The sequence below is a fragment of the Streptopelia decaocto genome (genome assembly GCF_964273445.1).
Source record: "Streptopelia decaocto genome assembly, chromosome: 13".
Lineage (NCBI taxonomy): Eukaryota > Metazoa > Chordata > Aves > Columbiformes > Columbidae > Streptopelia > Streptopelia decaocto.
In genome coordinates, this window is record NC_138668.1 from 10,829,665 (window position 1) to 10,851,294 (window position 21,630).

The 21,630-nt window shown below is 45.4% G+C and overlaps 1 protein-coding gene across 2 annotated transcripts in view; it reads left to right on the plus strand.

Moving 5' to 3' along the window:
* The window catches only part of CARHSP1 (calcium regulated heat stable protein 1), a 32,946-nt gene that overhangs the window by 7,826 nt on the left and 3,490 nt on the right, over nucleotides 1-21,630 (plus strand). For both annotated transcript variants that reach the window (XM_082064827.1, XM_082064828.1), the window contains exons 2-3: nucleotides 9,430-9,622; nucleotides 12,284-12,406. In XM_082064827.1, coding sequence (XP_081920953.1) covers nucleotides 9,450-9,622; nucleotides 12,284-12,406 — 296 coding nt within the window. In that variant the 5' untranslated portion in view covers nucleotides 9,430-9,449. The remainder of the gene's footprint in view (nucleotides 1-9,429; nucleotides 9,623-12,283; nucleotides 12,407-21,630) is intronic.

The following is a 21,630-nucleotide window of genomic DNA, read 5'->3' on the forward strand; positions in this document are numbered from 1 at the left end:
CAGGGAATCAAGGGTGACTGTCGGGGCTCAGTCGGGGTTTTGTATCCAAAGGTACGGACATGGCTCATCCTCACCACGCTGCTGTGAAGGAGGTTGTTATCTCTGCTTTAGAGCTGTGGAAATTAGGACCTTGCGGGGAGGTCTCAGGGTCACAAGCACAAGCGTGAGTACGGCATGGTGAGATGTACTGTAAATCGGGTTGAGAAATGTGGAGGGAAGAAGAAAAACAGAAATGCAATTGTTAAATGGGCCAGTGATCTATAAGCATATATATATATCTGAATTTCCTCAATTGAAATTTAGGTCTGTCATCCCATCTCCTGTATTAAGTGTGTGCGTGCGTAAAAAAAAAAAAAAAAAATGTTCCTTTTGTTTGATTTTAATGGAATGTGCATTTCTGCACCTCTGAGTTCTCTGTCAGCACAGGCTGAATATGCGTTTCACCAACCTGGAGCGATGAAGCCAGTCGCTGACCTCTCATGCAGGTGCAATGTAGCTTTTAAATTTTGCTGTCGTAGAAATACCTATTGTAGGTGCAGCCGCTTGTGAAGGGAGCGTTTGTGCCGCTGGAGCCTGGGCAGTGGGATGCAGGTGGAAGCTGTGGGACAGGACAGGAGGAGGCTTTAATGGAAATTAAGAGCATCTCTTTGTTGCTCAACAGAAACCACTCTTGTGTCAGATACAGAGGACTTTTTGTTTCCTAAAGTATTTCAGTAAATCGTGTATCTGTTGGTCATTAATTGATATTGATGTGGATTCCTAATGGCATCTCAATCACAAACCTTTTGTTTAATTGATTTCTGTGAAATCTAATGGAAATATACTCAGGTTATTAGACTAGGATGCTTTAAAGGAAATGTAGGAGGTGTCAGGCAGTGAGACTGGGAGATGGCCTGAGCGTTGGGACACCAAGGAAATAGAGCCAGGCCTGGCAAAAAGGAGTCTGGGTCTGTGGGTGCCTCACGGTACCGGTGTGAAGATCAAGTTATTTGTGAGTGGTTCCTGACTCTGCATCTGTCTCTCGCCGTAATGCTGCAGATGGAGTGGCCTCGGAGGATTAGTTTTTTACTTTGCCAACACTTGTATGCCTCATAAATTTCCATGGTTATAGATCTTTGTAATGTGAACTGTTTTCCCCTATTGAAAATGTTGATTAGGGAGGAAACAGTGAACTAATTGTTCTGAGTAACACTTGAGCCACATAAATATTTCAGGGGATTTCAGTAGCCTTAAAAGGCTCAAAGTTGCACATGAACAAACTTACCCATAATCATGGCTGGAGTTTTGTGATGTGAGAGGAAGCTGAAAAAGGGAGAACTTTCCATAAGTGCCTAGGGATTTACATATGTATAACTATTCTTTGTAATAGTGTGACACTGTGTAAGTCCATTTGCCTTGTAGATGAGCCCTAAGATGCTTAGACACAAGATACAGGAGATTTTTCTCATGTCTTGGTATAAATGTTTTCTGCCAAAATGAAATAAATCTTGGAATGAATTCACATGGGACGTGCCAGCATGGAAGTAATGGCAGAGGGAGAGATTCTGACTTGCAAAAGCACTGGGGGAAGGAAGAACTGAGTTGCAGAGTTTAAAAGCATGTGCTGGAAGAGACAGCTTGTTCCCTGTTCAGACATACATTGTACTTCATCTGGGAAATACGTAAGCTTACTGCAATTGAGTCTGTTTAGAAAGAATAGGATGAGATATATTTATTGTTGCCTCTGCTATCCAAGAACAGAGTTCCCAGCCTTGGCTAGTGGAGATGTGATAAAGGAGCAGGAGTCTGGAGTGATCAGTGCAATGGTTCTGTGCTGGAGACCATAAAACATTGAATAGATAATACCTGGTTTCTGGCCAAAACCAGCTAGCTTGTGACAAGCTAAATCTTTAGAAATATTTGATACTAGTAGGGTTTATTGTGAAAGAAAGAGTAATGGCAACCATTCGAGTGACAAATCAGGGGAGTGATTTAGAAATACCAAGATTTGGGGTTTTTTTTTGTACTTACAAATTTAAAAGAGGAGAAAGAAGCTTGTAGTTCCTCTTGCTCTCTATCCCATTTATGGCACTTCTGGTGGAAAATTTAAGGTTTGATTTACGAATAAACGTGCACCTTCCCCTGTGTGCTCCTCTAAGCTAATGCTTCTTTCCCATTCGGTCTCTTGCATATTATGCCCTTCCCTTTCCTTTGCTTACCTTATTTGCTATGTTCTGTCTTTTGATCTCTCTGCACTTTCTTAATTTCTCTGTAAAAATGACTAGTCCTCACTGTCCACTAAAAGGAGATTTTTTTTCATATGACGGTTAAGTTGTGGGACTCTGCCACAGGATACTATAGGTGCTAAAAGATTATATGAGCTCAGAAATGGCCTGAAAAAAAGGTCAAAGGAGGTTATCAAATACAACTATGCAACCTTTAGTTTGGCTTTTGTTTTAACTGTACATCCGGGATGCTGGAAAGAGGTTAAGGGCTGGCACCACTGTGTACTCACACTTATCTCTGACCTAGGCAGCCACATCTGGCTGCCAGCATCAGATTGAGTAAATTCATCTTGATTTTTTTCCCCCCATTTCACTGCAAAAGTCCTTTTCTGGTCTCCCTTCACACTTCCCTGTCCTTTGATTACAGCCATTCTGGGACATGTGAAGTCTAGCGTATACCTGGGGAAATCAACATTTGCTATGGGAGGTGCCGTGCCATGTACTTGGCTCCAGGGAAGAGCACTTGGAGCAGGGCTTTGGGAGTTGGCGTAAGTGCTTCTGCTCCTGCAGCGTGGGTGTTGCTGGCAGTGGTTTTGCAAGCAGCTGGGCAGTGCTGCGACACAGAGTCACTGTGCTGCTGCAGAAACACCCAGGTTTGTAGACCGGCAGCCTGTGCAGAAAGCAGTTGGCAGATGGAAAGCAAAGCACGATGCTGGGTGTTACAGCCCAGGCTTGTGCCGGCTCAGCATTGTGGTCCTTCCAGCCCAGGAGGGCTGATTCACGGCCTGTCTGCAGCCCTGGATGGGACGTTAGCTGCCCCAGCAGCACATGGGTGGGTGTAACAGCTTGTCCCCACCATGGTGGCTCCCATCATGTCCAGTTGGTGAGAATCCCTTCTTCCTGCCGTCTCTGTCTTGTTGTGGACTTTTTGGTTTGTACTGGAAATAACCAAAGCAAAGTGGACAGCATTGCAGGTGACAGTCATTTAAATACTTGATGACATTAAATGTATGTGCCAATAATACATGTGTACAAGAACTTAAGTTACTGGGTAACACTTGCACCTGGTTAGCATGAACTAATTATCACCATCATCTTCACCCATCATCTTCATCCCTGCTTGGCAAGAGCTCCTAGAGGAGGATATTTGCCTGGGACCTGTCGTTGCTTGTCTGTGAGCTGGGGACAGTTTTCCATTTCTTTTAAACTGTTCTTTAAACAAAAAGAATTAGATAAATGGGGTGTTGAAAGCAGGCTGGTGGCTTGTGCTGTATGAGAGCGTGAGAGGCCGTGTGCTGGTCCTGGGACAGCTCTGTGCCAGTTCTGGGACTGCTGCCCAGCATCATCCCGAGAGTTACCTTCCTGCTGGGTGCTGTTGTCTTCTGCTCCCACTGAAATACTCTTTGACAAGCTGTAGGATGAAATATTGTCCTCCTCGCATTACTGTGCACACTCGCCCTTTAGGCCAACCCTGGTCAGTGCTGTCGTCTGTGGCAGCCACCCTGTGGCAGCTGGGTACAACCTCCTGGGCTTGCAAGTGAAGGATCCTGGCCACTCTGTTCAGGGCAATTGGCAGCAAGAAGTTTATGCAGCATCAATCATAGCAAATACTTGATTTGTAGCAGGAAAGGATCTTGATTCCTCTTTATTTCTGATCAAATGAGCCACAGGGTATCACTGCATATTCTTCAGTATAGCCATAAACCTGTTGCAAAATGTACCTAATATAACTCTCCACTCTGCTCAACCTAAATGCATTTTTAAGTGCATGTGGCAGCTTACATGAACAGTGGAGAGTACTGGACTGTTTGAAGTCCTTGTCTTTATCACTGTACTGTCTAAGCTGCCGATGGCTTTGTTCCCCTCCCATCCCTTTTGGTTGTCTCTGCTGTGCAGGGCTGGTTTTTGCTGCTGAGGCAGCATTACTGTCACACAGCACACTGATGGCGAGAGGGGCAGACAGTGTTTGCATAAAAGGTTCACCTCTGAGACTGCTTGGAAATACCTGTTGTTGCTTAAACTTAGCCCTGTTTTAATCCAAATTAATTTGTATGCACAGACAAGCAGCAGGAAGTTTCCTTGTTTTATTTTGCTTTCCTTGTAATTAGGTTTTTCTTGGACATGGGTATGGTTGGGCAACGTCCTGGTCTCCCTTAACTGCCAAATCACTACAGTCCGTGGGCACTTCTCTGCAGCCTCTCACAGTCTAATGTTTATACTGTAATTCTGCGTGTTGGCACGTCACATGCATGTTGCAACTCCTTTGCGTTTCAGTGTTAATTGAAATACCAGTATTAATTGTGGAAAGTTAGTCATGCAAACTAAGCTGGAAGAGGAAGCTTTTTGAACCAGCTGTTTCGTAATTGCTTGTGTTTTGTAAGTGCTTAATTCTGTGACGCAGGAGGCTCCTGGCATGCATTGGGGTCCAAGTGCCAGAGGTGCTTTGGGCAGAAGCTGCAGGTGGGAGCAGCGCTGGGGCTGGTGCTGGGGGGTGCGCAGGTGCCTCAGAGAGGAGCTGGGAGCTGCTTTAGAAGAACTGGGGGCACCCTTGGGACCCGAGGCCAATCACCCCCAGTTCTTCTCCTTCCACAGGGCAAAGTATGTGACGAGCAGAGGGTCCCGGTGCTGTCACTTGTTCAGGAGATGGCAGGGGCTGTTGGGAAAGGACGCTCTGAACAGTTGGTCTCTGCAGTGCTCACCGTGTGCCATCGAGCTGCAGTTTTTCTCTTACTGAGAAGAGCTTGCAGCTGTCAGCAGAGGAGCAGGCGATGCTCAGGGGTTTATCTGCATGGCTTCCTTAGAGAAGGAAAGAAATGCAGCTCTGTAGAATAAATTTGGAAACCAGGACATTTAAGAGTGAGTCACTTAAAAAAGAGCTCTCGACGTTTCTAAATCCAAGGAAAGGCCAGAAAACAAACATTTTCAGATGTCCACATTCCTCTTAGAGGCTGAAATGAAAGAGCTGACTTCCAGCAAAACCCAGCTGAAAGCGGCTGCTTTTGGGGTATGGAAACCTCTCATTCTTTGAGGAAAAGCCAGGTTTTCCAGGCACATGCAGCCAGTGCCGTCCTCTTCACAAACCATTGTGATACCTTCTGAGAGTGGCTCCTCCAGACAGTGTCGTGTCCAGGCCAAGGAGCCTGCAAAGGGCTTTTTCTCGGTGCCGGAGCACACAGAGCAACGTGTCCTGGGGTGAGCTCTGTGCCTGCTGGAGCGGCTGCAGCGTCCCTTGTGTGAAAAAGAAACCGTTCATAGACAACCAGGTTTCCTGGAGTCTGTCACCCTGCCCTATCCGGTTTGACTTTTTTCCAGGCATTTCCTTTAATTAAAAGCGAGACTAGATTTCCATGGTAGTGTTGTGCTGGTCAGAATGGATAACTTCGCCCAAACTGCTATTTTTAGGGTATTTTTAGAGGTGTGGGGTAGACTTAAAGAAGAATAGAAAATAGAAAAATAGAAAAAAAAAAAGAGAAGAATAGAAAAATAATGTATAGATATACAGAGAAATGATAGTGACACTTACATACCCCCAACCTTATTTAGTTTAAATTATTTTCCTCGTAGCATTTTATGGAGAATTTCAGAAATTTCTCCAGCATGTATTGCACTCTGTGCTTTGTAGGTCACCTGTTACAGGTGATATTTTGGGGTCTCTTTGGTGTACATGTTGGCCAATTGTTCTCAAAAAATGTAGTACAAAAATATATATATATATTTGCTTTGAAAATGTTAAATTAGTGTATTGTTTACATTATGCTTTTGTGATTTATTTTACTTATATTTTAGTTTGGTGTGTTCCTACAGTCTAAAAAAATATGAAAAAATCATGTCAGTGAAGGATAAATGATGCATGTTGAAATGTGGACAGGTTTAAGGGTAAGGTTGGCATGTGGCTGGAGTTTCCTAAAGAGCCTGATAATATCACCACCTTGCATCATGTTACCTTCGTCCTGTAAATACTCAAAGGCAAATATTTTGCTGGCTCAAGCAGAAGGGAGATACTGTCTGTGTTGTCGCTCGTTGCTGGAATCTCGTGCTGCTGGTATTTTGTGGTGGTGGTTTGCTGCGGTGGAGTCGGAGGCACAGCAGGTGGGATGCTGGGGGCAGCTCGGGCAGGATGTCCCTTAGCCCTGACCGGGGTCTGTGGGACGTTCTCCTTGTTCTGGGATCGTGGAGAGGGGTGGCTGGGCTGGAGGGACAGGGGAAAACTGATGGAAACAGGGGTGGGTGGCTGGTGAGACATAAGCAAGCAGGTTTGTTCAGCTGGTCACACAGAGGGAAGATATTCGCAGCTGGTAGGCAGCTGTCTGAGTCCCAGGGGTGATTCTAGATTTGCAGAGTTCAGAATCCAGGATAGCGTATTAAAAGTGTCTTGAAGGCTCCCAGTAACTGCCTTTGGAAGGCAAAACTTGTGTGAAGAGGAAGGCTGGGAGGGCTGGGGCACGAGGTTTGGGTTTGGGTGTTTGCTGTGGGCTTCGTGCTGAACCCTGCCCAGCCCCGGTGTGCCTGGGGACAGCACTTCTGCTCCATCGCGAGTGCTGCCGGTGGAGATGAGTTAAAATCCCTGTATGAACAGTGTTGAGTGGCCACACCAGAACAAACTGAAACAGCTGAACTCTACCTTTGTGTTTGAGAAGGTTTGGATGAAGTGATCCTCTGCCCTGAGCAAGCTGAGCAGAGGTGCGCAGGAGCTGCTGCCATCCCACCGTATGCAGAGCACACGGTAAACCCTGTTAATTCAGTGTCCAATCCTTTTCATTGTGTGCGATTTTTACCATTGTCAGAGAAGACCAAGAGGCAAGTGGATGTGCTGGTGCACTTGCACATGCAGTGATACAGTGTACGTGCCAATATAGAATGCTGCTGAGCTGTAGTGTAGCTTCCTATTGCTGCTACTCGTGTGCATCCCCTCCTCTTCTGAGCCGCACTCGCTGCAGTGGGTGTGAAGTTGAGGGAGCTGCTCCTGGTGGCCTCCAGCTGCCTGTGTTTGTGTATCAGCTCTCACAGAGCTCTGATCACAATTTAGGACTAGTGTAATAGAAATTATGAGAGTCGAGGCCATTTGTGGGTCGTGGGCAGAGAACAAAATAGCATTTGTGCAGAGAGATGGCATTGAGTGTTCTACATCACTGTTTTATGTTTACAGAGCAGAGGGCACAAAAATAACATAAATGGGAACAAAACCTACGTTAGCACACTTATAACTCCATTTAGCCTTCTTTGTAAAGACTTTTGTGGTTTACCTATGTGTTAAGGAAGGGAAGGAAAATTCTCCTACCTCTTTACCCATGTTTGAGCAAGGGGACGGGCAGTACTTTGTGGCTGGCTCCACTGTGTTGCTGTGGATGGATGAATAGCTCTGCATTTTGCCAGTCACCTGACAAGCTGGTTTATATTTAGATTAGGAGAGAAAGCGTCCGATTCTGAAAGCTGCATTTTCACTTGTGCAAAGGCCAGACCATGTATGCTGAGTTACCACAATGAGGTTTTAATTGTTTGCTCTTATTTTTTCCTGTGACTTGTTACAGTCCTGGTATGTCAAACTTGTGTTCCTTGAAAGCAAGGTGCCCAAAGGAGAGGTCTTTTGAAATCTGAGGAGACTTCCTCAGTACCAGCCAGCATGGTAGGTTTCTTGGAGGAGGATGTTTGGAAAATCCCATCCCTTTGGTGTCATCATCTTGGTCCCAGCTGAACACTGTGCTGTGACACTGGGCAGGGCATTAGCTTGTAGGTGGCAAATGCCATCCATAAAGCTGTGGTTTTGTTTTCAGCTGAGTTGTTGCTCTTGAGAGCAGTGTGGAAAGTTCAAAGTGGTACATGAGGGAATATGACTATCCACTTCTACTTTCATGGCACCCTGAGCAATTTAACACAAAAGCCTTTGTTCCCTGGTGACTTCATTCTTGAGAGGGCTTTTTAATTTTAGTCCTTAGTTTCAAGAAGAAATAATGGGGATTTGTCATTGACAAGAAGGCTGCATCTCTCAAATGTCATGTGAAGAATCCACTCCATAATTCATGGGCTGGGTAGTGTGGGTGTACAAAGGAGAGCGCATAACAGATATGAGAGATTTCAGTTCAATTAAACTATTGGCCTTAAAGACAGCTTTTCTTGCCTTCATGGTATTTTCTTGACCTAGATCGCCAGCCTTTCTGCTAACTCATCTAGATAATTTTAGATTTCCTTAAGTACGAGTGTGGTGGGTTATTGGTTATTTTCATGCAGCTTTTTCTCCCTCCACTGCAGATGGAGAGTGACACTGTAATACTCAGCGCTGGTTGGTTTATCTTCTTTCTGTTACTGCTGCACATGTGAGCTGTGCATTTGTGTACACAGAAGTTCTGCTGTTTCTTATCAGTCCTCTTTCTGTGGATTCTGTGAGTTTTGCTTGTTGTGTGATGAGACACGTATTGCTGCTGTTGCACTAAGAAAGGGACCTTCTCCCTCCTCTGCTGTAGGACGTGAATAAGAGCAAACCTGAGGTGGGGGCCTGGACACCTGAATGCAAATGTGACCATTGGCTTCCGAGCTGCTGGAAGGTTGTGGCAGAATTGGAGCTGCCAAAGGGGACTGCTGGGTCTGCCAGGGGCCTGGAGGGGTCATCTCCTCGTGGTCAGCCACTGCCTCCCAGCTTTGTGTTCCTGTCCTTGGCAGAGAAAATAAAGCAGCATTTGTATTATTTTCTTCTTGCAGTGAAGCTGAAGGTGTTAGGAGCTCTGACAGAGCTGTGCTAATAGCTGAGCAGTAGCAATGAAGTTAGCATCAGTGGTTGCGCAGCAGAACTAACCTCCAGCTGTGGAGGTGCAGCCTTTATTTCAGCATTTCTTCTTTCAGTGTTTCTTTCTCGCCGCATGTGTTTGTGTGCAGATGCAGGGGGCTCCTCTGTGCCATCTGTGGCCAGACCCCATCTGTGTGGGGCACTCAGTATCTGGTGCTGAGCTCTGCTTCAGGAGCCGCTGCCTGCCAGTGAGGCAGGAGCAGCAAATACGTGTTAGTCGTGGAGTGACTTGTTTTCAGTGGAGCTTCCTAGTACAACTTACAAAAGCTGTGAGATTTAAAAATAAACTTTTAAAAAAATGGACTCGCGGGAGCTTTTGGTGCAACTGTGTCCGTGTGTACGTCTGCAGGAAGTGAGTCATATTCTTACAAAATCATCAGCTGAAGAATTTGTGGCTTTTATGACAATTCTCATGTTGGACTAAGTCTGATCTCTTCCTCTCTCTAGGTTTTTCTCAGGCGTCAGGAATGTCTTCTGAGCCCGCTCCCTCCGCCTCACAGCAGTCCTCCGCCGCTCCACCCTCACCCGGTTCTCTCCATCTGCCTGAGAACCGCAGGGCCAGAGACCGCTCCCCGTCGCCCATGAGAGGGTACCTCATCCCCAGCCCGCTGCCCACCCGGCGGACCAGGACGTTTTCAGCGTGAGTACTGGGAAACCTGCATTTCACAGACACAGCCAGGCGGCTGCCTTTGGGCAGAATGGTCGGCCCTCTGCCGAGGTGAAGAGAGTCAGGGGGACAGCTGTATCTGGAAGAGGCTTTGGTGTTTTACTGTTATCTCTTCTCTAATAAATTTTGATGCCACTGGACTTTAACTCCAAATTGACTGTAGTTTTTCAATGCTCCATTTGTGTAAAGGATGATCAAAGTATTTTCCACTCTTTAAGACCCAAGTTTTACAGGCAGGAGAAAATACACTGAGATGTTTCAAAACAGAGTTCCATGTCAGAAGCTTTGCTTCACTTCAGACACTGGGTTATGGCTCTCAGGACTGGTTCCTGTTCGTGTTTCTTCATCAGCTCCACATCCTCCTTCAGCATGATCTCTTTTCTCACCGCCCCTCAAGCACTGGAGTAGATCTCACTGTGGGTATAGTTCTGCCATCAGCCAGGTTATATTTTAGGGATGGCTCATGACCCTGCCACTTTTCAGAAGGCTCATTCCCTTTTCCTATTCAGCCTTCATATCTCCATTTTAGGATTGCCTCAGTAGACCTGTAAAAGAATATGTTGTTTTTCAGGGTATGAACTCTGATCTCTCTGTTTCTCTAAGATTATATGAGGTTTTCCGTAAAATGAGACGAGGTTTGTTGCTGTTGGTAGTTATTTGAGGTAGTGATCCTGCAGCAGAGCTGGCTTTCCTGTGACCCCGTGGTGCCATGCAGGCTCCTGGAGTCCCCTGCCCAACGGGCACTTCTCGCAGCGCAGCAGCAGAGGACGGTGTTGCAAGGTTTGGCCATTGCAAAAACTTCCCGGTGCCTGTGATGGGTCTCCCAGTGAGGTGCTGACTTGCAGAAGGCAAGGTGGGCTGCTTTGTTAATCTCAGTGGCCTTTGAATCAGTGTCTGAGGGTATGTCACGAAGCTGCAGTCAAGCCATTGCTGGGGCTGTTCAGCCTGGAGAAAAGGAGGCTGAGGGGAGACCTTTTCGCTGCCTACAGCTACCTGAAAGGAGGTTGTAGCATGGAGGGGTTTGGTCTCTTCTCCCAAGTAACAAGAGATAGGATGAGAGGAAATGGCCTCAAGTTGCACCAGGGGAGGTTTAGATTGGATATTAGCAAAAAGTTCTTTGTGGGAAGGGTTGTCAGGCATTGGAAGAGGCTGCCCAGGGAAGTGGTGGAGTCACCATCATCCCTGGAGGGGTTTAAAAGACGTGTAGATGAGGTTCTAGGGACATGGTTTAGTGCCAGTGTTGGGTTAGCAGTTGGACTCAATGATATTGAGGCTCTCTTCCAACCAAAATGATTCTATGAACTGACCTGATAATTTGTGTTGCCCTTGAAAGGGAATTCCAGGCCAGCTTTCCTCAGAGCAGTGCTAATAATGAACTTTTGTAATTCTTCTTGGCTGCTTATCCTAGCCTGGTTCTTACAAAACCGAAGAATTTGTTATTTGGCTTCCACAGTTCATTACTCATTAATTAATTTGGGAATCTTTCTGTTGTATTTGTTGTCCCTGAAAATCAAAACAGCTCTAAATTTTTGTTATTTTTTTAGTGTCCTCTTCAAACAAGGGAAGCTCTAGGTGAGTTCTGGGCCCACCGTTGTATAGAAAAGATGAACGTGACAGGCTGTGGCTTATTACTCAGTAGGATTATTTAATTTTGGTTCATTGCAAGTGTGGGGCTTTATCTGCTTGAAAGATGCAGCTGGACTTTAATGGCTTATTTAGGGCAGTGAGTACATTTCTGTGTAACAAGCACTTGTGGGGTCAGGTGTGTTGACAGCTTTATAAAGCTGGAAAAAAAGGGATTTAATGAAGATTTCTTCTTTCTTTAGCACTTTCAGCTGTCTTTCTTTAGTGTTAGTTTGACTCAAGGACCAGAGCTATTACCACATTTTTTAGTGATTTTATTTGGACTTCAGTAAACTTTTAATAGTTGGGAAAGTGATGTCAGAGTTGCCATGATGCATATAACCAAATGGCAACACAATCACTTACTAAGTTTGAGGAATTGCTCCAAAATCCTCTTCTAGCACAGAAGCAACCTACTGAATAGCCATGGCATTACAAGGTCCTGATCTAGTAGTAATGCCTCTGTGTAAAAACTGTTAAGATGTTGAAAACCTGCTGGGTCAGTGGGAGGTGAAATATTGGCTTCACTGGATCCTAGTCTGGCAGGATAATGATAGGCATGCATGCAGAAAAGATGTCTGTGTGTGTATACATACATACATGTGTACACATTTGTACCTGTCTATGCACTACATTCTCTTAATACTACATGCACGTATTTACTGTTAAATTTCTGAAAGTGCATACACCTTGATGCACTCCTGAACTCACGAAAGGTATAAGATGTTTATGTTTAGTAGAGTGTCTAACAGAAAATTTGGCAGGGTGATACAGCAGATGGATTTGAGATGGCAACTGATGGATTATAATGCTAGCAGACATCGTCATTATCTTTACCTCCCTTAAAAGGGCTACAGGCAAACATGTGCAGTGTATGAAACTGAGTAGTAAGCAGTTGCTCACTGGGAGTAAGCGTTTGGACCATTGTGCCCATTTGCTGAGTGTGCTCTGACACACCTGGTCGCATCCGTGCTCAGCAATGAACCATTCTTCTTGTGCGCTCTTTTGCAGAACTGTGAGAGCATCGGAGGGTCCCATCTACAAAGGCGTCTGTAAATGCTTCTGTCGCTCCAAAGGCCACGGCTTCATTACCCCTGCGGATGGGGGGGCCGACATCTTCGTACACATCTCTGAGTAAGTTGTCTGGGTGGCCAAGGAAGGCTGGAACTTTGGTTTGCCTTAATTACTGAATGCTTTTGACATTTCACATGCAAGGATAGTTTATAATCTGCCACCCTTACCTCAGCAAAGAGGAGTTATGCAGATGTTACTGGCAGTGGTAGATCATGCTGTTCCTTTCCTGCATTACTATAAATCTGTTGAGTTAAAAATGAGAAGATCCTGTCAAATCTCGCAGAATAAGCTGTGCCATTTCACCCAGACCCAGAAACTTGCATTTACCTGAAGCCAGTCATCTATGCAGTATCCATTTTTAAAGATTTATTACAGTGAAAATTCACTACTTTTACTTTGCTCCACTTGTACCATTTTTAAACTAAAGGTTAATTACCTTTACTGTTAAGAAAAGTCATACTTTATTACTTCCTTGAATTTATGTAGCTTCAGTTTTGAGCACTTTATAGCTAAAGCTTTCTCTGTTGAAGGGTTCATTAGTACCTCGGCTTTGTACCTTGAACACACTGAGAACCTTCACCTCTGAATCTACCTCTTGATAAACCAAACAGATTAAGCTTTTTTCAAGTCTTGCACTGAGAGGTTTTTCTCCAGTCTAAAAGTCTTTCCAGTCTCTTTTCTAAGTGTGCTGTAGAATTTAAGTATCATTTTCAAACAATACACAGTACACATACTTTCACTATATGGAGGTAAAATCTCATCCAGATTCCTGCTCTGTTTCCCTTTCTGTACATCCCATAATCGCATTAGCCCTCTTGTCCCTGGTCTTTTGCTGAGTTGCTTATCTGCTCTGCCCTCTGCATCCTCTGCAGGGTCAGCGTTGGGCGCAGTCCCAGACCCAGCCTGGCAGCCCAGCGCAGTTTGCGTTCCTTGCTGTGTGACTTCAGCTTTGTTTGCAGCGCAGCACATCTGGTTGCAGTAGATCCCACCTGCCGCGGGATCCAGCTCACGCTCCGTACTGCGGTGTCTTGGTTATTTATTGCTTGGCCAATTTGCAGGGTTTAACACACAGTTACGGATTTGAGTTGTTGACAAGCCTGGGGGCTGAAACTGGTCTCTGAGAGTGTGTATTAAGATTGCTCAATGTTTATTCTCCAATAACCTCTTTTAGATCTATCACTGGCTTTTAGCCCGCCTGTTGTTTACAGTGTTGAAGCTGTATAATCCTTATTTGTTGCTTGGAGTGGTTATCCAGTGATAAGTCAACACAAGCCTTACCAGAATTATTCATGTTGCCCCAGCTGTCTTTCCTGCTTGTGTGTATATAGCACGTGTCCTTGGAGAAAGGAGCACACTGGTTGTCTTCCAGTTTGCTGAAATGTTACTGCATGATGGGTGTTAGCAAGTGAAAGCTTTTTAGGAGTTGTGGGTGCAGATGGGCTGAGTGGTCTGTTTATGTGTTCAACCCAAGGAAATGTTACTTAAGATCTTCTTTTTCTTTCATCTAATACCAATGCACAATTTCTCCCTATTTCCTGAATAACTTAAAAATAACATTTCTTATATGACAATTAAAAAATGTAACTGTGAACTTCTAGTCTGACCTATACAGTTACTGATCAACAAGGGTTTAGTTAAAACAGCCCTCTCACAGAAACATGAATTCTCAGCCTTCTAATAAATTATTTCTAAAGAACTGTCTATTTTCAGCCCTTTTTTTCCTCTATGTTTTCTCTTCCAATTAGTTCAGTAATATTTTCTTCAGTTATGCCCAATTAACCCTTTTAAAACCCTAGAGATGACCTCCTCTGCTGGAAGGCACCTGTGCTTTTCTGACAGATCCTTTATCCAACACACTTGTAGCAATTTGAGTGCTGGGGATCCACTGCTTCCCTGGGTGATCTCTTCCTGTAATTAACAGACCTGGCTCTTCATTGTTTCTGATGTTTAACTGACATCTCCCTTGCTTTCAGTATAGCACTTCACTCCTCCTTCCACCTCCACAGCAGGTAAATGATGCCTTTCCTCTTAAAGCCTGTCATGTATGTGTTCAAAGACTGTTTTCCTTTCTCTTTCTGAAACATTTTAGCAAGCTTAGTTCATATTAATTTTGTAGGACTGAAGGATGTGCTTTATGCAACTTTTTTAGACTCAATTCTGCTCCTCTGAAGCCAACAGGATTTTTTTTTTTCTATTGAACCAGGACCGGGCCACTGTTTTGAATGTTTCTTGTGTAGGTGCTATCTCCGAACTTAAATTCAAAAATAGCTGATGTTTCTCCCTCAGCCTGTTAGTAAAAAGTGCTATTATTGAAGTGCTGAAGGTTTTGGCACATTGTGTTCTTTAATTACTCTGTGTGTATTTGAATTGTTGAAAACAGCTTTTACTGCTAGAGGATGATGGTATCACTGTCTTAATTCTGCTGCAAGGCAGCTCTGGAAAGACAAATTAATAATGCCTATCATTTCAGTTTATTTCACAGTGAATTTGAAACATTCCTCTTTATTAATGGGAATTGCTTATTGCAGCAGCATTCTGTAACCATCACTGTGGCTCAGGGGACTCCAATGACTCTGGTTTGTGTAGCGTGAATTTTGAGATGTTGCTTGTGTTTATCACGCATTTCTTTTCTACCTATTTTACTCAGTTAAACCTGAATGTGAGAGAGACATCAATCTGTTCACTGTCTTGGTGCTGTATAGGGATCCGTTTGTGAAATGAAGGGGGTTGTTTCTCCTGAATCAGTTTTGCCTCAAGGCTTGGATTGCAGGAGCACAGATGAAATGGTTCCCCAGTTTGGATTCAGTGAGATAGATTGTTCCTCCGTGTTCATCACTGAGCTGTGATGCTCTGTGAAGGTTTTGAGCATTGGGACCAGCTGCCTATCTTGCAGATTAATATGATTTTAAATATAAAAATTTAATTTGAGGAATTAATCTTTTTCTTCCCTAAGCTTTGGGGAGCTGTAAGGTTACGCTTCAATGAGGGAGTGTGGAGCCAGTTCTCCTTTTTAACTGATTAGGTACAAATGTACACAAAGGTACGGTTAACCAGGGCAGCCTGGAGTTCTCTGGAAACGCTGACACTGGTGGGTGGTCGTGTCTCCTTTTGAGCTGTCATGGCATGGCAGGTAGAGCCATGGTGGCAGCTCTGGTGACAGTTGCCGTGGGTGGTGGCAATGCCTTCTTGGGTCGGTCTGTGGGTGAAGCATCTGTGGGTGAAACCCTGAACTGTGACAGTATTGCCACTGGAGATGGGCACATCAAAGCCCTGCCGGGAGACACGAGCCCAGCACGGCAAGGACATTGTCACAGCCCTGCCAGCAGCCGAAAGTGACAGCCACGGACTCAGCGCTGTGTTCTGCGCAGTGAGTCCTGCCTCCTCGTCTTTACTGCAAATGCTTCTTCTCAAGTGGGTGTAAACAATTGTGTTATATAGCTCATTGAATATGGTGAGATTTTGTTTTTCTCAGTTTAATACTTCACCCTTCTCCCAAACAGAAAACTTGCTAGTGGTGAGTGTAAAACCCTAGATGGCAAGCGTGGAGATGGAGGAGTTGCTGAGATACTAATTCCAGATAATAGCTCTGGAGAGCTGGAAGCAAAGGCAAATTCATTTGCTGGAGTGAAATTTTTAAAAAGCCCCTAATTACTATTTTTAATAGTGACATGTACTGTTAGTGCTTTCATTTCCAGCAGCCTATATCATGATCCACTCTCACCAAATTGATGGTGCTAGTGTAGCATCAGTGCTGGGAGCTGTATCCTTGATATCTTACCTCCTTCGCTGTTGTTCATAGTGGGAGTAAGTCAGCTCTTACAAATAGGAGCTGGTTTGGAGTTACTGAGGTGTGATGGCTCCGGTGGGATCGGTTTCACTCTCCTGCCACTCTTCCTGCAGAGCTGGCAGGTTTCTGGGGAGCAGACAGGGGATCCCGGGGGGTGAGGTCCCCCACTTTGTGCTGGGGGCGTTGCCATCAGCTCGCCTTGCAAAAGGGTCCCTAGGGGTGGTGAGATGTAGGTGCCCGTAGCGGCAGAGCAAACGCCGTGCTTTAGAGCACTGTGTAAGAATCCCACTCTTCTGCTTTCCCAGTGTGTTTGGGAGCGGGCACATGATGGAAACTCTCTGGGGTTTTGCGTTTGATTGGGATTTGGCCTGAAGCCTGCATAGCTGCAAGGGCAAGGCAAGGAGGTCGTTTGCTGGAGAGCAGTGACGAATGAATGACCACACTCTTCTTTTTTTAAAGATTTGATTTTGCAAAAGCAGCTAATTTAATGGAACAGAAAGAACGTGTGCAGTGCTTGTGGGTTTTCTGCAGTTTGCTTGTACTTGGCTCTGAAGGGGAAAATGCTGCATTGCAGAGGCCTCCGGGCTGTCCGTCGGGCTGGTTCCTGACCCTGTGCTCAGCGATGGCTTTGGAGAACTGATGCTGTGCTCCCCCTGGTTGTTGATACGCAGCACCCCTGGGTCCCCGGAGAGATCCTGAGTTTGCTGTGCTTTGCTTGCGCATTGTGTTGTGATCTCGGGAGAGGATGCTTGTAGTGCCGGTGCCTCGCGGGTGCTGAGCAGAACAGACTTGGTCTCTCAGTGGACCCCTGGGTGGGATACAATCTCATTCTGTTCTTGCATCCCAGTTCCTGGCACTGCTGGAGATGTGCTGTCAGCCACATCTTCCTGCAGGGAGGAGCTCAGCTGCGTCCTGCTGCGCTGAGGAGCTGGCTCTGAGCTTTCCATGTCCATGGAGAGATCATCTTTTCGCACTCCTTTCTTTCCCCTCATTTTCTGCCAGATCACTAAGTTTACTGCAAAGCATTAATGCCTCATCTCTTCTTCTGGCTCTTCTGTGATGCTGTTCTTCTGGTGGACTGTAACAATATGGTTGGAAATTAGCTCATAATTCTAAACAAACTGAGCTGAATCTGAGCTGAGAGAAAGAACCTTTCCGGCCTCTCTGCCTTTTCTGTGAACCAGCAGCAGCAGAGTTTCTGCTGTCTGCAGCTGACTGCTCTGAGGCTGCTGGGAAGCCAAATCTGAGCATTCTCATTTCCTTCAAAATACTTCAAACACTTGATGAGTTACCTGCTTTGGGCTGCACACTTCCTTCCTGATGTGCTCTCTTTCTGGTGCCTTGCTGCATCTGTTAAGTGTCTGAAATAAGTAGATTATCCGGGGTGGGGAGGAGAGACAGCAGAACACCAGATCTTACTTGAGCGGGGGGTTGGAAATGAATAGAACATGAATAGCCTTTTTCTGAGGGTTCCTCACAAGCCCCAGTTGGCTCAGAAGGCTCACATATCACACTGATGCATGCATGAGAGCCAGGTTGCTGCAGTCATGGTTGTATTGTGGCAAAATCTGCCCAGAATCTTCACCTAAATGATATAAACTGTAATAGGTTAAAGCCAAGACTTACACTCTACCTGCATATCAGGCAGCGGGCATTGAAGATGACTGTGGCCACCTGAGGGTGGAGGTTCTTTGTGGTTTGTGAGCACAGGACACAACTGCCCTGAGCTTCGCTTTCCAGGTGCAAACAGTAGGTGTTATTGTGAGAGGCTCCAGACTGGATGCTTGCACGAACACGTACCTTCTGTACCTCAGACTGAGTCCACATAGGCATCCTTGGGAAGCTCCGCTCTTGGTGACCACCGGTGTCTTCCTCACAGTGTGCTGCCTGGTGTCGAACTAGCTGCTGAAAATAGAGAGCGAGCCATAGGGTTCATTACTCTATCATGTTCTGCTGGTTAATAAAAATAGGGGTGTCCTGGGAGATGTGTCGAGGTGTTAAATGAGCTCTAAGGAGCCCACAAGATACTGCAGCCTGTTGATCTATGACAGGCTTGTTGATCAGCAAGGCTCCAAATTCACTGCAAACTCTTGTTCAAAAATGTTTCTATGTGACTTAGTCTGTGTCCCACGGGGTTTAACTAGAGTCCTGGAATATGAATAGCAGCTTTGAGAAGGAAGAACTACAACATTCCTTATTTAAGTAATTTCCTAGTAACCTCCCAGTTCCCTAAAAATAGTGCAGGATAAAATGCTCCACCGTACCAGACTGGCGCTGAGCTGGGAAATGGGAGTTGCTGGATAGTCTAAAGCTCGCTCTGTTGTGTCTCTGACACAAACATCAGGAGAGCATTTCCTATTTTTATCTGAATTTAAGTGTCTTAAAGTTCCTGGTTATATAGATACCCATGATACTGAATAGAACATGCATGCCAATCTCTTAAATAGCAGTGAAAATCTCCACCTTCCTCTAGATCAACATTTAAGATATAGTTAGGGTAAAAGTAAAGAATACAGATCTAAAAATATTTAATCAATATATTACATCAAAAAGCCCGTGTTTAACTTCCTCTACCAAATTATCCAGGTAACTTGTGTATGGAGTGGTTGTTGTAGGCTGAGTCTGTTCCAAGATCTCCATTTCCTTGCTCTGACCTTTCCCAGTTCATTCCCCTCCTTAGGCAATTGTTTCCTGCTGGAGGATCTTCCTGCAGCTTTGTGTCCGGCTCTGCCTCCAGTGTCACACCATCTCACCACCATTCCAATGCCGTTATATTGTTCTTTCTTGACACCACCAGCAGTACCGCACGATCTGCATGTTGTTTGTTCCTGCTTCTAAGCATCACGTAGTGATAACAGTGCTGGACTAAGTCTGCATCTGTCCCAGAGCAGCATTTGGTGGGCAAACACTGTTCACAAACAGGTCTGCTCCGGCTGCAAACTAAGACCTTTGTCCTTTTGCTTTTCATGTGCACTGGGGGCAATGGGTTAATAATCTCATAGTCAGTAGGCACCAAGAGTAACTGGTAGTCAGAAAGCTGCAGGATATAAAAGAATATTTGATCTGTGGCAGAAACATTGAAAGGCCAGAAGCAGAAAAAGGAATTTGACCTGTTTCTGCGGCCACAACCTTTTCAGACAGCTGTGCAAAGGACAGGCCTGGTCTTGATGAACGAAGGTCACCTCAACCATCAGGGGAAGAAATAAGACAAACTAGGGATGAGAAGAACCCATGTTGGGGTTGAATGAGGTTTTTGTCACAAGCTTCAGTCTCTTGTAGTGTTAGTTTGGATAAGGAAAGAAACCAAGAAGGGATCTGATGCTGTCAGCATAGTGCTCGGTTCTGTAAGAAGTGCTTTCTGGGGGAGAAAAGTGCCTTTTTGGGTGCCCACGTTTGGGGGCCGATGTGATCTATGTAGAAGAAGAACAGAAGAAGAACCTCATGATTCAAGCATAAGAAATTTGCATTAGCGAATGTTTTGTTTTGCTTTTCTTCCTGTGCAGAGCAGGGGCTGTAAACAGTAAGTACTCCAGCCAGCTGTCTAACGGGTGCTGAGGGCTGCGGTGGCTCGTGGTGACAGCTGAGAGTGTCCTCCAGCCTGGGGCAGGCCCTTTGCATTTTCTCTCCTTGACTGCAGCCTTCTGTTCATTAGTCATATTGTGTCTGTGTGTGCAATGATTCACTTGTTCTTAATTTCTTGAAAAACCAGGACCACTTTGGTCACCAGTACACCTACAACTCCTTTCTTACCAGAACACATCCTGGTATATATTCGTATTTAAATTTAAACCAAACTGACCCCAACAAAACCCCCATCTTTTTTAGCACTCAAGCTGTCCTTCCTCACTTGAATTTGAGTATTCAAGTGGTAACTACTTTATCTCTGTTTTTCAGGAGCTTAAAACACTGCCTTGGTGTATTGGCATGTCTCTGGTGCTTCAGGAGATGGTGTGGAGCCACTTTCCTTGTACATTAACCGTACCTACTGATATCTTTTGCAGATTTCAAATGTTTATTTTGCTAACTGCATCTCATCCTGTTTTACATGAGCTTTTTAAAGAACATGTAGGCTTCCTGTTCATTAAAAAAACCTATCAGGCAAGCATGAGATCCCTTCCTGGGCAGGGCATCCGTTTCATTTCATGCCTGCAAAGCGGAGCCTGAGCTCCCCGCTCGCTGTGCGTGTTCCTCTGCTGTGCAGGAACCAGAGGCCATACCTGGGCGCTGGAGTGGGTGGCTGGGGTGGCAAGAGGAGACGCTGCTTTAGTCCCAGCTGCTGAAACACCGTCCACAGCTGGTCCCAGCGCTCAAGGCCACATGAAGAAATGTTTCATTATGACTTGTTCCAGTGGCTCAGCTGTACCTGGACACTTTCCGCTTCGGCTCGTATTGTCCATGTTCATTACGTCTGAGCTGGGAAATGCTTCTGCTCACTATGTTCTGCTAATCGCGTATTCCTTTGCACAGATGGATTCCTGTGCTGTATTGCCTTCCACTGAAAGACACTACCTTGCTCAGGTGGGACTGACATCCTGCGTGGGTTGTGTTGTAAGTTACTGCTCATGGCAACGTGGTTTTAGCTCGATAGCAACATTTTTTTTAGCAACACGGGGTTTGAGTGAGAAAGACTATGTCACTTTTTTACGTGACATTCCTGTTTTCACTCATGGTTTGACCTTCTCATGTCTCTTCTTGGGGCTTCATGTCCACTTGTCAGGCTCTGAGACAGCACAAGTAGCATCTTCGCACCCTTGCTTGAAATCCTATTTCGAAGTCAGGGTAAGCTGCAGAGAATTTGCTGGCAAATTCCTTTGGCAGTAAAAAGAGTGAATTAATCTCTGCTCCTGAAAGGACAGCAAGTGTTGGGTGTGCAGCCCCTTCACACCTAAAGAAATCTTAAACCTGTTAGAAGTGGGGAAGGTGGCGTCTAAATGAAGGGGACAGTCACAGCCAGAGTCTAGATGTGGAAGCTTGAATATTCTGTCTAGTGTGGAGCAGGGCTGGGCTGGCAGGTTGGCCTGGGGACTTCGAAGGTAAACAAAGGTCAGTTGGATCAGCCTGCGTGGGGTGGAAAGGGCTGTCAGGTCTGATGAAGGAGGCTTTGTCTTGACTTTTCTGTAAATGTTTTTCCTACCTTCAGTTTACTGTCCTTTTCCCAGACACTGCTCTGAAGAGTTCAGCTTAGGACGTGCTTTCTTGGGTCTGAGTGCCGCGGTTGGAGGCAGCTGTTCAGTGGGGGTTTGGCCCAGGGAAATAAGATCTGAAGGACATATGTTTGAAGTCACAGGATTTGGGAATGCCTTTAAGTCCTTGTAGCAGGTTTTAGATCCATATTTAGATACAGGAGCGTTTTCCATGTCATGTTGATACAATCAGTTAGCAAACAATGGACTTTTCTTCCAGATTTCCTGTGGGAGAACTTATAATTTCTGGGTCAATTTTAGCTTCCCTTGGACACGCCTGCTCACCCCGTTCTGGTCCCTGAGCCCAGGCTGCT